Genomic DNA, 17,119 nt, shown 5'->3' with positions numbered 1-17,119 from the left:
ACAACAATAGACATTTCCTAATTCAATATTCAAAAAAAAAAACACTCATCTATTATATTTTTTGACCATTCCTTTTGACCTCTGCAAAATAATTCATAAATATAGAAATTTCCACTTTCAACTTTACATTTTCTCCCTCTTTTCTTCACTACAATTCCCTCATAAACCTCTAATTTTCTTCTCAAACTCTGAAAACACACACACAAACTGTGTGTAATTTGCATTTTCAGTGATGCCAAAGTGCTTTAGCTTCACCGCAACAAAAAACCGGTGCCTCAAATCCAGTTTCAGCAGCCGAGGCCTCCGATCTACTTTCACTGACCTCAAAGATGGTACCGTAATGCATTGCTGGGTTCCCAAATCCAGAAAACCGACCCGACCTGATTTGGTCCTAATCCACGGATTCGGAGCCAATTCCATGTGGCAATGGAGCGAAACAGTCCGGATCCTTTCCCGACACTTCAACGTCTACGTCCCGGACTTAGTCTTCTTCGGCGACTCGTACACGACTCGGCCGGACCGGACCGAATCGTTCCAGGCTCAGTGTGTGAAACGAGTCATGGAAGCGAACTCGGTGACGAAGATGAACGTAGTAGGGCTGAGCTACGGCGGATTTGTGGCGTATAATATGGCGGTGCAATTCGGGGATTGTGTGGAGAAAGTGGTGATTTGCTGCGCCGGAGTTTGTTTGGAGGAGAAGGATTTGAAAGAAGGGTTGTTTGCGGTGAGTAGTGTGGAGGATGCGGCGAATATTTTGCTGCCGCAGACGGCGGAGCAAATGAGAGAGCTCATGGGTTATACCTTTGTTAAAGCTCCGGCCAAAGTATTGCCGTCTTGCTTGCTTACTGACTTCATTGATGTAAGTCTCATCTTTTATTCAATTTATTTACTTTCCGTGAATTAAGCCCTAACCCAGCTACTGATTGGTAAGCCTTATCTTCATCCGTCCATTTCAAAAAAATATACGAGATTAAAACATATTTTAATCAGATAAATAAATTAAAATGATAAAAATAATAATTGTTGATAGTGTATACAAGTTATTTTTACTTAGTTTGACGAATTTACTAACTAGTGTTAAGTATGATTTAGCACCACTTGGAACTTAAAATTTTAATTTTTATTTAAAGTCTATTTTTCAATTTACCTCATGGTTGAGATAAATGTTGTCTAAATTGATCGGTATCACTCCACCAATTAACGATTTTTTTTAATTAGACTATTTTATATAATTTTAAAATATATAAATTTTACGGTAATTTTTTTAAAAAAGTTTATGCTATAGTTTACGCAAAGAAATTGAATGCGTTTTGACGAGCAATTTGAAGAAATAGATATACCAATTTAATGATTCAATAATTATTTGATCTATTAAAATAAAAGAATTCTTAATCTACATAATAGATAACATCTTAGAATAAGAAAAGGATTATTCAACGTCCGGAATTATAAAGCATGTTATGCTAGCGTAATATAAAGTATGGAATAAAAACTTATTTTCCATGAGATAAACCGCATAAGGATCTTCTTCACTTATAACAATATATAATTGTGGAATCTAAAAAAATATCATTCTTTAAAGACATATTATTACTCTGGCCCATTTGAGAACATTAGTTAGTTGCATGTGAAGAAATTGAATATGAAAGATGATTTAGGGTTGTACCTTTTTGAAAATAAATAAATTAAAGTACTAAATGAAACAATCTCTAAGAATTGGATAGGACTACCAATTGAATAAATACACTGATATATGTAAATTATAGTTTAATAATACACAACATTAATTTATAACTTAATTATAGTAAATTAGAGTCTGCTTGAATTTGCTTATTTTAGGTGTTTTTAAGCATTTTAAAAATATTTGGGTAAGATAAAAAATAATTTTTAAACAATTATTTTTAAGATAAGATAACAAAAATAAATTAAAAACATTATAGTTATAAATCAATTCAAATAAATTTTTAATATAATTAATGTAAATATCGAGCTTAAGTAATTTTTTTATGGAACGGAACTAATTGTTTTAGTGGTTGTTTGAGTTGAACTTAGTGGTAGATAAAGAAAAATCCTAGATTCTTCTAGCATTTACCAAAAAGTATCTTGGAAATAAAAGTGAATCAGCCACTTGTGCAAAATGCCAAATCCCCACTTAATTAGGTTCTTTAATTTTATTTTTATGCCCTCAAGATCCTACCATGCGTCCATTGTTGAAATAATCTATTATGCCCACTAGTAATTTTAGACAATTCATCTGTCTTATATATTTTTCATGTGTTATTTACCATCTTTTATGAAATACGTCATATAACTAAAATAATATTTGATTTTTTAAATGATTACAAAATTAAATCTCTCACGTCAATTTATGGTCGCTACCCCCAACCCTCCTTTTTTTCTTGGCGCTGGCCGACTCGTTGCCCCCAATGGAACGTTTCATGTGTTGTTTACCTAAACCAATTTTTGTTAGATCATTGTTGAAATTTATTTATATAAAAAATGGTCATGAACAAGGTCTGAGTTAATTGAACGGGGAAACCAATTGAGGTTAAAGACTTTATCCTTTATTAAAAAAAAAATATCTATTAACCTCGAAGATGAAATTAATATATAATCTTAATCATAGAATATTTAGCTAAATAATATGTTAATTAATACTCCACTAATTCAAGCGGTAATAACAAACACTCAAACTTGGGTTCATCTGACAAGTAAATACTCTAATTTTGAGTATGCATATCAGACATTTTAACTTGTCTCCATTGTCTCATTTGAATATTCAAACTTACAAAAATGATCATTTAGGCACCTCCAAAAATTTATGTGTCACGTCAGGTGTCCACAAAACACAGTGAGGATGAGTTGGAGTGTTTAGTTGTTAGTTGAGATCAAGTTGAATTGTTTGAATGTGCGCTATCAAAATTGAAATGATTACTTGCCGGTTGAGATCAAGTTTAAATATTTTTTCATGCAAAAGATGTTAAAACAAATTCAGAGTGTCAAAACGATAAATATTTGTAACCGGAAGGAGTGCTACAACCTTCCTTCCCCCCCCCCCCCCCCCAAAAAAAAAGAAAAATAAAGCAAATTTTGATATATATATAAAAGAACTCTCTTGTTTGTTGGGGTGTGGAAAAATTGTACCGATCAATAAATCGAATCGAAAAAAATGTTATTGTGTTATTGCTATTGGGTTAACGGATTTTTAATGATTTTATAAAAATCATTAAAAATTCTACTCCCATATTGTAATGGAATAGTAAATGAGTATTTTGGGTATTGTATATGAGCAGGAAATGTTTACACAATATGTAGAGGAGAAGAAAGAATTGCTTCTTGCAATTGTCAAAGACAGAAAGCTTTCTGATCTACCTAAGATCACTCAGGTTATTTTTCCCTTTTCCTTCTCTTCATTTGCATTTTAGTCGGTATATTGTGCCAATCTTTAATTTTTGCCCTTCAAGACAAATAATTTATTCACGGGGCATAAATTTATATTATCGTTTTATAATAGGAAAAATTACTTGATTGAGTGCTTTTTAAAAATTAATTATTGATTTTAGCAATATTTTTTATTTATTACCATTTATAGCAATATTATGATAAATCTACACTTGTATTAAAAGTGAATTATGCATACAATATAAATGTATTATAAGTGTTTTAAAATATATATTATGTTTGTGTAGTAAGAAACTAACATAATGTATTATAAGTCTATTAAAATATGTGATAAATGTATTATCCATCTATAAAACTTGTATTATATATGTTTTATAAATAGTTCTCTGCAATATGTATTAAAACTGTATTATAAATGTATTATAAGTGTTTAGTGAAATTATTTTTTTATTACTATAAATGGTAAATATTTTCTTAATATTGTATATTTATATAAGTTTCCCTTTATAATATCTCCCAAGTTATAGCCCATACTCTTAAAAAAAACTTTCGATTTCAAAGGGCAAACCGTGCAACAATAATTTAGTACAACATTGATGAATAATTATTCCTAATATTGCTCTTTATTTTGCAGCCAACGTTAATAGTGTGGGGAGATCAAGACAAAATATTTCCTTTAGAACTAGGCCACAGATTGAAAAGGTTCATTTCCCCAACTGGGTTAGTTGAAAATTTTGATTCTTCACTACTTGCTTATTGAATTATTATTTTTTATCAACATATTAAAATAGGCCTTTCTACACATTTGGCCACTCGGAGAAAAATATTTAATTACAGCCCCTAGCCCGATAGACGTAAATTATATGCTAATTATACATGACGTAAATACAGTGACTTTGTGAATATTTTTGGGCAGGCATTTAGGGGAGAATGCTGAGATGGTAGTCATTAAGAATGCAGGCCATGCTTTTCTTTATGAGAAACCTAAAGATTTCCATAAGCCTTTGAAAGCATTTCTCTTGGGTTCCACAAAATCTCCTCCTCCTCAGGACCAAACATGATTCACTTGCTGCTTCCCATAATGTAAATTGGGATAATTATCTATTTATTATAATCTATCATCTCAATTTTTTGCTATTTAAAATTCTTGTATTGCTCATTGAGAGCCACCATCCTTAGAAAAGTTTTAGTAACTATCATAAAAGAAGTTTTAACTACAAGTAACTATCCCATTTAGTCACAATCTAGCTATGCTTTCACTTGAATCATCTTGACAAAGCACTATTGTGTGATGTATCCACGTTAAAATCACAAATCTAATGATATGTGTAGTTACTATCCCATTGTAACGTTCAATAATTTTTGTCTGAATATCAATCATTTCTGCAAATGAACTTTCAATTACCTGCTGGATTGCTCTGTTTCGACTTGATTAAATTTGGACTCAACTTGTCCATTTTCCACCTCTAAATTTAGCTATATTCCTAATAGTACATTCACATCATAGTACATTCACATCATGCAACAATAGCAGCAATTTATCACTGAAAATGGAAAAGTACTCTGGGAATGTTTCTGTATGGAGGAAGAAAATACAAGCCAATAGGCATGAATCCCTGAACATTATATGAAAAACAAAGACTTTCCACAAGCTAACATGTCTCCAAAGGAGCCAGCATCACAATGATTCGCTGCCTCCTCTTAAACTTCAACTAGTTCTGCAAACACACAAAAAGAAACGCGATTAACGTGACATGGAAGGCTTCAATTGTCCAAGCTATACTTAGTTGTATATGGAGGCATTTCAACAAGAATAGCAAAATATTTTCCAGAGACGCATAATCTATATATTCAAGACTACTGATTTGGTCGGTTGTGTCTTGTACTTTATGCCTAGAATACCTATACAAATATAGGCAATAAGATGAAAATACATTATACAGTTGCGAGTTATTTTCATGACCTGATAGTTAATCTATACACTAGAGTAGCAAACATCTCCGCAATGGAAAGCTTCAAAAAAAAACAAAATAAAACAGTGATATTAAGTGAACCAACGGTTCGAAATCATACCTCTCCCTGACGCTCATCACCCTTAGAATGCTCACCTGAGATAATGATCACATATCAACATCCTTTTAAATTGGTCATTTTGTCTTTATGTTTAATTTCTATAGATCCTACTCGTTGATAAATATTCTAAATCAACCCTTAGTCTTCTCTTGTCAACAGAAATTAATTTCATGGATCTATGCAGCATAAAAAAACCTAAATTTAATTGCAAAAGCAACAGCTTTTCCCCTATTTACCAAATGTAGCAGGCCTTTAAACCTAGCTCATAATCATTGGCGACCATAAGGAAGTGAGTCAACTTAGAAAATATTGAACCATCCCATAAGACATACATACCTCCCTCTTCGAGATCTGATGTCCACAAAGTGAGATTATCCCTTAGGAGCTGCATGATAAGGGTGCTGTCCTTGTAGGATTCTTCACTTAGGCTATCGAGTTCCGCGATTGCTTCATCAAATGCTTGCTTGGCCAGGTGGCATGCCCTGGTAAGATGTGGGTTAAACAAATGAGGGAAACGAAATAAGATACGGAAGTATCCACAATAAAAGCAGATCACAAGTAAAATTACCTTCCCAAGGCAGGATCACATGTGCAAAGATAAAGAAGAAATGTCAAATACTCATGCAACAACATACCCAGTGTAGTCCCACAAGTGGGGTGAATGTACGTAGACCTTACCCCTACTTTTGTGAGGTAGAGAGGCTATTTCTAATAAACCCTCGGATCAGCAGAAAAATTTCCGAAGGAGGAGGACAAAAATGTCAAATACTTATAGATTACCAAAAGTATACGTTGACACTCTTCACACTAGATTAATTCCTCACTGCTCTTAAACTCTTACTTATAGATAACCAAAAGTATCCGTTGACACTCTTCACACTAGATTAATTCCTCATTGCTCTTAAACTCTTACTTATAGATTACCAAAAGTATCCGTGACACTCTCCACACTAGATTAATTCCTCATTGCTCTTAAACTGTGTAATTTTATTTGAAAAGACAACAGCTCAATATCATCAAATGATTCACAGTTTCACAGTTCAATGAGAAAACCATTTTCAAAAGTTTCCCGGTTAATATCTCCAAGCTCATTTCATTATGAAACGGGGAACAAGAAACAAGGGGTATACTTGATGGACAATGGTAAGTAACACTTTTGTCTAGTCATGACATATTTAGCTTCTGTCATTTCATTATGAGCTTGGAGATATACTTGAAATGGGGAACATGAAACAAGGGGTATACTTGAAGGACATTGGTAAGTTAACAGCTTTTGTCTAGTCATAACATATTTAGCTTCTGTCCATACGGTTGTTATCTAACCTTTCAGGTGAATTCAGAATCTCATAGTAGAAAACTGAGAAGTTCAACGCAAGTCCAAGTCTGATTGGATGAGTAGGAGCAAGATCTGAACTAGCGGTGGCAGTAGCAGCCTACAAAAATAGAGCAATAATCTCAATTAAGAATAAGATAAAACCAAATAAAATATAAAAACAATGTGCAATCATGAACAACAAATATAAGAAACAAATGCTGCAGATCTTTTATATAGACATAGAAGAACATTTGAGCCAAATTTGAAAGTGTTGAACAAAAGAAACCTCATAAGCTTTAAGTGACTGATCAGACGCCTCTTTACGATCATCCCCTGCTTTGAACTCTGCTAAGTAGCGATAGTAATCTCCCTTCCTGGAGGTGATGTAAAAGGAGGTAAATTTGTAAGTTCATCAACCGATTTTGGGGGATGAAAGGAAGAAACGACAACTAACTTAAAATAAATTAAAACGGGGTCACACGGGAAGCAAATATGTATTCATCTCCATCACAAATAATGAACCACACCAAAACAGTAAAAAAATTCAGCAACTCACATCTTATAGTAGAAGACAGTAGATTCTCCAGTAGTAGACGATGGAACGAGGTGTTCATCTATCACTGACAAAATGTCGCTGCATATTTTTGTAAGCTCGTCTTCAACCCTCTGTCTGTAAGTCTTTATTCTCTTAACATTCTGCTCATGACCCTTACTCTCCTTTTGTTCAATTGAAGACAATATCCGCCATGAAGCCCTTCTTGCTCCAATTACATTTTTATACCCAACTGACACCAGATTCCTCTCCTCAACAGTCAGTTCGACATCCATCTTAGCAATTGCCTTCATTGCTTCAACCATTTCTGGGACAAAAAATAGAGAGTGCACAATCATATATTTATCAAAAAATTTAAACAAACCGAAAAGTAGTAGTAAATAAAAGATTGCACAGACTTATTAATTATGAAAAGGAAAGCTTCAAGTCTACTCTCATTTGTATTGCCTGCCTGTACACACAACATCACTTTTGTAATATGAATTTGAAAGTTCCAAGCTTTCTCTGATTCACATTTTTTCGCTCTACGCACAATAGTTCTTTCGCCTCTAAATGAAAGATTAGATGAGATAGACCAAGACCAAGAGGATCTAGCCAAATTACCGTTTTTATGCTCAAATGATGCTTCGTCCACACTTCACTTCACATTATAATGTTCATCCTAGAGCATAATAATAATGGCTTTCATCTTTTAACACGACATCACGTACCTTAAAACTTTACCTTCTGTTGCATTATTACCTACCATATATCAATCATACGATGTGTTTCTAAATCATGTAATATTACACCATTTTTAGGTAAAATGATGGTCCATTCGCATAGCTTCCACAGTATTTTCCACTGCAGTACTATATACAACCTAACAAATACATGTCCTGCTATGTAAATTATAAAGGAGAATATTTTTTCTCCAAGTTCATTTTAGTTGACATCTAATAAAGTTGGTAAAGTTGGAGTAACTGTTAAAGTTGCTGTCATGTGACCAGGAGGCCACGAGTTAAGCCTTGTAAACATCATCTGACAGAAATGTGACTGCCTACAATAGACCTTTAGACCCTTGTGGACCCTTGTGGTCAAACCCTTCCCAAGCCCTGGGGATAGCGGGAGCTTTAATGCACCGGACTGTCCTTTTTTTTTCATTTTAGTTGACATCTGCACGCATACATCATCTCAAATAAAATCCAAATCATTCATCACTAGTTTTCCTGTTCACTACACCTTGGTAAAAACTCCCTCAATTGATCTCAATTAAGTAACCACTACTCTTACAGAAAATCATTCTCGTCGAAAGGGCTTTTAAATTCAGTCATCAAGATAAAATCCATATCTAGTGTAGACAAAAACACTAGGTGATTTCTTCCTATATGTTCAAACTTTATGGATAGAATTACTCGGTATCAGTGCCGGTGGTAACATATAAAGTACCCCATTTAATTAGTCGAGAGCCCACAAACTGACTAGACACCAATCACCATGGATATTAAGAAAGAAATCATCTTTAATAGAACATCAAGAACTGTTCAAGACAATTTCCAGTCTAATTTATTAAAGAAGACAGTCTGGCATAACAATTGGCAAATGTATGCTAAAGGGGCACCCCAGAAGAGAGAAACAAAGCAAATGAACAGAAAAAGATCACAACTTAATGAAATCCCAAAAGAACAAAAATCTAGAAACAAAAACAAGAACTTCTCTGAAAATTTTTGCAACTAAAAATTTAAATAAACCCCAAAAGAACAAAATCAAGAGACAAAACCAAAGAACACCCAGTATTTCTCTCAAGAATTTGCAACCCCACTCCACCAAAAAAAAACACCCTTTTGAAATCAGAGAACAAAAATGAAAATGCATACCATCATATCTCTCAGCTTGCTCAGCCAGCCTAGCCAAGTAAACCTGTTTCTGTCTTTCCTTCTCCATTTCTGCTCTCTCTCTCTCTTCTCTCTTCTCTCTCTTTGGGTGTTCTCTTGTAGAATTATATAACTATGATTCTATATGTGAACACTTTTACACTTTTGTTTTTTTCTTTATTTGTCCAACAAGAAAAATGATTAAATTAAGGCATAATACATGATCAAGCTTGTCATTGTCATGATATTCATTTAAATACTTAAATTAAATTATATTCAAATTAAAATATTTCACTTTTACTAGAGTGTTTTAGTTAGATTTTTTATTTTTATTTTTTTAAAATTATTCATCTATTAAATAATTATATTATTCACATAAAATATATTATTTTATTTTATTTTCATGCATCAACCTCAACCTCAGATAAAAAATATCTGAAATTTATTACTTATTAAAATAAATGTGTATAATTATAAAACAATTACATAATATATAGATAATTAACTCAATTATAATTTGATGAATGACAATACACATGATATTTTGAAAATTAAGTGCGTAATTCAAACTTCTTTTGGATACATTTTCGATCCGTCATATAATATAACAAATGGTTTTAAACTTTTTTAGTAGCATAAGATTCTTAATAAAATGTTGAGTTACGTGTTAAAAATACTTTTAAACTTGGTTAGAATTTAGGAGCGAAATTACAAGTATAATTAAGCTTGATTAGTTAAGTTAAAAGAGTGTTTCTGAGACTAATAATTTACAAGTTTAAATGTGTTTTTAATAAACAGTATAAGTATATAATGGGAACCTTTTCCCTTTTTTATGTTTTTCTTTTACATTATTATGCGGCGGCATTTGGTAACTGCTTTGAAAGGGGATGTACTTGATACTGGTTTAGTGGGAACAGTGGGCGGTTAAAACTGCCTTGGATTTCCCGAATCGCCGTCGATGAAATATGGACCGTAGATCATGAGACTAGAGAGAATATTAGCCGTTGGATTGAGCGTGCAGAGGATGATGTTAACAGGAAGCTGTCGGTCACATGGGTGTCGGATTGTTGACTAAGATTTTACTGTAACTGCTTTGAACATTATCGGATGATATAATATAAAAAATTTAAAAACTTACTCCATATAAAATATTTTCACTTTTAAAAATTAAATTATAGTTTTATGAAATTTAACTAAAACATTTTATAAAAAGATTATAAATACAAGTAGTCTTTTATTGGAGTATAACTTTATAAGTAATGTAGTTTAACTCCTACAAAATTACAAAACTTTATTAATGGAAAGAATAAACACGAAAAAAAAATTGAACAGTTCTTTTGAACTTTGAACAATAATTTTTTTTTAAAAAATTCAGTTAATATAGAATAAAGAGAGCATTAATTAAATTAAAAATTAATATATTTAAAAATTGATAAATTAAATTATTAAATGCAAATATTTAATTGAACCACCTAACATGCACCCTAAGATATATTATTATCTTTTGCTTTTAAAATTACCTTTGATCAATAAAAAATAATAATTTAAATATACGTCTTGCATAAATGGTGAAAGTCACATCGGAAAATATTTAAACGTTACATTGGATATTTTCAATTGCTCAAGACGATATTATTACATTGTATTAACTTTGTCATACAACTTAAGTATTGGTAAAAATCAAAAGGTACTTGCTACAAATTTGATGCTAGCATGTCATATTTCTATAAAATAGAATCATCTCTAATAAAATTGAAGCGATAAGATTTAAAATGTATTCAAATATTTAGCATAAGAATACTTATATTTCAAATGAATACAAGCATTTATATAGCTAATGTATTATTATATCAAAGTATACATGTAGCCCTTAATATATTATTATATCAAAACAAGATAAAAGTATAGCATATTTCTCTATAAAAAATAAATGAAAAACAGGAGATAATGAAAGTGAATACTTTTTACTTGTAAAAAAATTGGGAATCGTGCATGGGTATCTTGGATAATGTCTAATAATTGATTAGTAGTGTATTTATTATTTTTGGATATTAAATATTTGTTTAATTGTGTATAAAATTAAAAAAATATATTTATGTATAACTAACTTTGCTATTCAATATTTAATTATATTTATATAATATAATAAAGATAACTGTAGCTATTTATATTAAATAAATATTGATGTTTGCTATATTAGGTAGATTTTCCTAAATCATATAGTATATGCATTTAATCTAGAATGACTTTTGTCCTAATTATATGCATATACGTCATAATTAATTTGACCTAAGCGTGATAAAAAAAAATAGTGAAGTGAGTGATATATAAGAACAGTATAATTAGGAAGATGGCAACGTCCAAATTTAGCTGAAATCTTGTGGAATGGTTCAATTTGCTTTTTGTTACTTGTTGGGTCAACTATAATATTGTTATTATAAAATTATTGGTGAATATATCATAAATTACAGTTGAAAAATAAAATAAATAAAAATATATTTAAGTTGAAAAGTGAATATCCCGTTCCCTTTAAGAAGATGATTCAATTGCGATATAATTTTCTCCGGTTCAATCCCCTTCCATTGCGACATAGTGTTTGGCCAAACAATTTGCTATTATATGGCAAATATCTTTGGCAAATAATTCAAATTTCCAAATACAAGAAGAAAAAAAACTAGTATTTGTTCCATATTCTATTATTTGAGTATTTTTAAAAATTTAAAAATTATTCCAAATTTTTATATTTTGTAAAAGGACTCATCATTTATTAATCTCAACTCTTGACGAGTTTGAATATGCAATTAATGTATTACTCTTGCCCCATGTTAGTATTTTTATTATTATTAATTGTCATCAACTATGTTATATGGAGATTTTTTAATGGATCATCCTCACTATATTTGTTTGATTGTTTCAATCGTCCATTGTTTAGTATTTTATATTTACATCTGATTAATTAGTTAAACATAAGCCCAAAGATGATCTTAGTGTAATTTACATAAATTTTATAGTCAAAATAATCAAATTAATAAGTAATGAATCCAAAATTTAAAATTCGTAAATTCTGTTATTTAAATATATTAACCTTTTTCTCCAAATATATATAATCCGAGATAAATGTAATTGATTTTTTGTCAAACCCTGTTGTACCAACTCTAAGGACCTGTTTGGCCATAAATACTGCCAAACAATTTTTTAGAAAGTTTTTTGGCAAAATCTATTTGGCCATAGAATTTGCTTAATTAGTTTTTGAAAATTCTTTTGGCAAGAAACCTAAAATCTACAATAAAAAGAAACTTATTTTTCGACCAAAATATTATTGTTGAATACTTTTAAAATTTTGAAATTTATCCCAAAATTTTATATATTATATTTTATTTTTTAAAAAAAAGCAGCTCATTTATTTATGACTTTAATTAGTTCTATCTATCATTTTCCCTCGTTAAACGCAATCCTAAAATTGATATTTACTTCGAGTCACTTATAACTACCTTGTTACAATTTGTCTTGAAAAAGGATTATTTAGCCAACAAAAGTTTTTCATCGATGATGGCTTATTTGCTTAATTAACCCCAACTTTCGTAAATTCGTTCATATGACTAAAAAGATAAATCAAGTTCAACAATTTATCGACTTACAGAAAGTTTGAGCTAATCGTTATTTTCATTTGGTTATGTTATACTCTAACGTGTGAAACATTGAAACTAATTATTTCAGTTTATGTACTTTAATGTGATTAGTCATAATTTTTAAAAGACATAAATATAAATGTGTCATTTAATTTAGCTTCAGCTTGCATTTAAGTTCTCAAACTTTGGATGTGCACGACATTAAAACTTGTATAAAGTTGAACAAGTAAGAACGTGTGTTTTATGTGATATAATGCGAATCAGTTCGAGTGTATCTTACGTAAATAGTCACATAGGATGCGTGTGTGTAGTTGTTCAATTCTATACAAATTTAAACGTTTATTTATGCACACCCAAAATTTGAGAATATAAATATTAGCTGAGACTAATTTAAAGATTACATTTATGTATTATGCCTTTTTTAAAACTACGATTACTAAACACATATTGAAGCTTTAATCCAACCCAAAAATATTTGGTAACTATAGTGAAAAATTAGCTATGATGTATCACTGCTTGTAGATTCCAAAAGCAAAAACAGGAAAACAAACAAGTTTGATAGCCAAAAATTGAATGATGAGGAACAAGTAGACTACCCTACATGAATTGTAATGTAGTGGTGAAACTGTTTCACCTTTAATCAGAGATTTTGAATTTGATTCATGAATATGACAAAAAAATTGATGGAAGCGTCATCACCGAATAAACCTTGCCATATATGATCAAAAATTAATTGAAATTTTATGGTCTCTAAACACCGAATAAAAAAAAAAAGGAACAAGTTGATTGAATTGAAGCATAAGCATGATGGTCCCAACTACCATTCAATGATGGACTTGACCATTTCTCTCAAATTAACTAAAACCAACGTGGGAGGTTGGCCCAGTCAAGTCATCGATTAGTATATGTATGGTTGCCACCCAATAAGTCTTTTTTGCCTCCACTACACCAATCTCTGCTTCGTCAACGTCAACTTTTCCTTATTAAGCATCTTTCAATTCTTCAATTAAGCACCCTGGACTTTAAGTCGTTTGGTACATGACACAAGAATAGTAATTTTGAGATAAAATTTAAAATTAATTATTTCATATAAAGTTATTAATCTCATGAAATATCTTATCATTGTATCTCAGTTCATCTCATTTTTCTTATTTTTTTAATAATAATTTGATGCAAATAGAGAAAAGTAAGTGTTGAATTACCTTTTATAATCGTTTCATTCAAAAATTTAAATTGCTAGAGATATGATATTCTTAATTTATATAAAGCTTGCAATGTTTCTCCTTACTCTTAAGGATTTTAGTCTGAGTAAAGTCAAATTTCTTTGTAACAGCATGATTTAATTTTTAATAGTTTTTGACTATTATTAGAAAATGTAATATATCAAATGTACCATAAAGATTGCTTCCAAAAAAATTTGAATATTAGTGAAATATTCTTATAAAGAGGTCTGATCAAATATTTTTTTAAAAAACTTGATAATCCATATGGGAATGCGGACTACCAAATCATGCCCTCTTGCCACACCTATAGATATATAATTATTGGAATACACCTTAATGATCTATAATTAACAATGGTTGTGATGAGTGATTTTGCTAGAATAGGTAACAATGAGATTACTGTTTTAGTAAATGCTACAGAGAAGTGTGTAGTGAATGATGCGGAGAGCTCAATAAATTTTTGAAATAGCAAAAGCTAATGTAAAAAAATTGAAGAAGACAAACAATTAAGGTAAATCTACATTTCGAATGAATTAAAACACAGTTTTGTGTTACATTAACTACTATAAGCGGTTAAAATTTTACTTATTGAGCTGATTAAATTTTCTTTAATGTTCGGTACACGTCCTAATCAAAACTATAGTAACTCTTATAATAATTGTTTTGAGTGGATAAATCTTCGTTTTTCTTAATTTTTGTACTAGTATATTTTTTTCCACAGATGGAAATTCATGTACTTCTGCCTCAATTCAAGAAATATAGGCCAAGTTTTGACAATTTTATTCATCTGATAGAGAAGTTTTTAAAATAGTAATTTGAAAGTTAAAGGAATTAGAATTGGTTAGATATCAAATCAAGAAGGTGATAATAATAATAATAATAATAATAATAATTAAAAAAAGTTAGAGAAGTTTTTAAAATAATAATTTGAAAGTTAAAGGAATTGGAAAAGGTTAGATATCAAATCAAGAAGGTGGCAATAATAATAATAATAACAACAATAACAATAACAGTAACACCAACAATAGTAATAATAATAATAGTAACAGTAATAATAATAATAATAATAATAATAATAATAATAATAATAATAACAACAACAATAATAATAAAAATATTAGTAGGTAGTACATAATAGACCAACAACAACAGAAACAACAATAATAACAATAATAATAAAATAAAAAAAACAAGAAGAAGAAGAAGAGGAGGAGGAGATAAGTATTGAAAACACTCCTGAACTTGATGTGAATTATCAGTTTCATCCATGAACTATTGACAGCCTTAAAAACACTCTTTTATTTGGTTAACTGAACTTAAATACACCCCGATCTTGCAACATGAGTGAAATACATCCCTAAATTCTCGCCAAGTTTGAGGATATTTCCAACACTTCTCTTGATTTTTTTATTAAAAGTCTCATGTTCCTTTAAGAGTTTGAGACTACTTGCTATTTCATATGACAAATTAAAGATGTATCTAATTTTAGTTAGTCAAATAAAAAGGTGCATTTAAAACTATCAATAATTCAAAAACAAAATTAATAATTTACGTCAAGTTTATAGATATTTTCAATAATAATACAAACTTGTGTCTTTTCATTAACTTGAATGCTGAAGGAGAATTTTCCACATAAGATAAAAGGTGAACCTTCTAGAAGACCAAAATGAGAAGTGGGTCAATTTTACTAACTGATGAAGAGAGTTCTTATTCTAACAGACTAAGACTTTCTTTTTCCACTGATAAATCTAATTTAATATTATGTAATTTTCAAGAATTAAAAACTACTATATTAGACTAATCAAATTAAAGCTGCGATCTAAATTTTTCAGCACACCAGTTTTCATACTATTATTTCATATCAGTTTTTCGTCACATGCATCGTACGTTTATATCGAAACATATAGTATAAATTATATAAAATAAAGTGTTAGTAATTAATATAAGTGTGAAGTAGAAATTTCTATGAATGATTAATTTTGGATCACCGTATCACGTATGATTAGGAGTCAAGCTACTTGAAAGAAATAAACAATGACATACCCCACATGCAATATCAGATAAAGTTAATAAAACCTATACATGACATGCCAAATATAACTATTGTTATATAGATCAAATAATTTTTTTGCATTTGCATAACCAACAATCCCTTGACAATATTGATTAGAAATAATAATTGCATATCAATATTTGATTTCACTAAAATATTTCAACATAAAAATAAAATTATATCCTTACTGCACATGAACAAAAAATATTATCTCATGTATAATAATAACAAAATTTGTAAGTGCAACAATTGTACTAATACATGATATTTTCTAATTATTTTCATGACAACATGCTTTATTATTGTTATTAGTATTATGATTGAATCTACCTAAGAAGAAAATGAGCAGGTTCACTTCGTATTGTATAACAAATAAAAATTTACAGATAATGTACTTTTGTATGCCCCTTAGTTTAGTTTTTCCATCCGTGCCTTTTGGTGTTGGTAAATTACAAGTTAGAAAAATTACTTACTATCATCATAATATGTATAGTTAGTAAACTAATAAAAATTGATCATATCCTTTTGAGTATTGTTTGTTCAATTCACCAGATTTATTTGTATTGTCTAATACCATAAAGTGTGCATTGAGATATAAAAATTACAAAATAGTGATAAAGGATGATGAGAATTTTAGTATGGCTAAATTCGATCAAACAAAATAAAAATAGCTCAATCTGTAAAGATTGAGTACAAAGTAAGAGAATTCAATACTCTCTACAATCTAAAATATCAAAATCTTATACTAATATTTTAATGTCATTGAGTAGCCATGAGATTATGAAAAATATTCACAAAAAAAACATATGCAATTAAAACTGACATATTAAGATGCAGTATGTTGAGCATTGTTCTTTGAGGTCAAATATTTAATACGCCATAAAATCTAGCGAAACATGGCTACAAGAATATAATAAAACATTATTTAGTTACATAAAAAAATCATGTACTTATTGTCATACTATAAACCAAGCTAGCACTTTGATCAAACACGTTCATCAAAAATCACATTATAAAG

General features: G+C 29.9%; 2 protein-coding genes across 3 annotated transcripts; one reads left to right on the top strand and one right to left on the bottom strand.

Annotated features, from left to right (window-relative positions):
* LOC129902549 (uncharacterized) lies at nucleotides 1-4,667 on the top strand. Of its 2 annotated transcripts, none has more exons than XM_055977857.1 (4): nucleotides 1-859; nucleotides 3,294-3,386; nucleotides 4,037-4,104; nucleotides 4,319-4,667. In XM_055977857.1, exons 1-4 carry the CDS (start codon nucleotides 233-235, stop codon nucleotides 4,461-4,463), a joined length of 933 nt encoding a protein of 310 aa, XP_055833832.1. In that variant the 5' UTR covers nucleotides 1-232; the 3' UTR covers nucleotides 4,464-4,667. The 2 variants fall into 2 exon arrangements, with proteins under 2 accessions (XP_055833832.1, XP_055833831.1); XM_055977856.1 differs by having other exon boundaries at nucleotides 4,037-4,122.
* Nucleotides 4,668-4,961: 294 nt separating this feature from the next.
* LOC129902552 (14-3-3 protein 7) lies at nucleotides 4,962-9,341 on the bottom strand. Its single transcript, XM_055977858.1, has 7 exons — nucleotides 9,200-9,341; nucleotides 7,347-7,650; nucleotides 7,077-7,164; nucleotides 6,799-6,908; nucleotides 5,812-5,957; nucleotides 5,476-5,510; nucleotides 4,962-5,120 (listed from the first exon to the last, which is right to left on the bottom strand). The coding sequence occupies exons 1-7, from the start codon at nucleotides 9,264-9,266 to the stop codon at nucleotides 5,115-5,117; spliced, it is 756 nt and encodes a 251-aa protein (XP_055833833.1). The 5' UTR covers nucleotides 9,267-9,341; the 3' UTR covers nucleotides 4,962-5,114.
* Between the last annotated feature and the right edge of the window lie 7,778 nt (nucleotides 9,342-17,119).

The sequence above is a fragment of the Solanum dulcamara genome, chromosome 9, assembly GCF_947179165.1.
Source record: "Solanum dulcamara chromosome 9, daSolDulc1.2, whole genome shotgun sequence".
Lineage (NCBI taxonomy): Eukaryota > Viridiplantae > Streptophyta > Magnoliopsida > Solanales > Solanaceae > Solanum > Solanum dulcamara.
The sequence above is the reverse complement of the archived record's forward strand: the minus strand, read 5'-3'. Positions and strand labels throughout refer to the sequence as shown.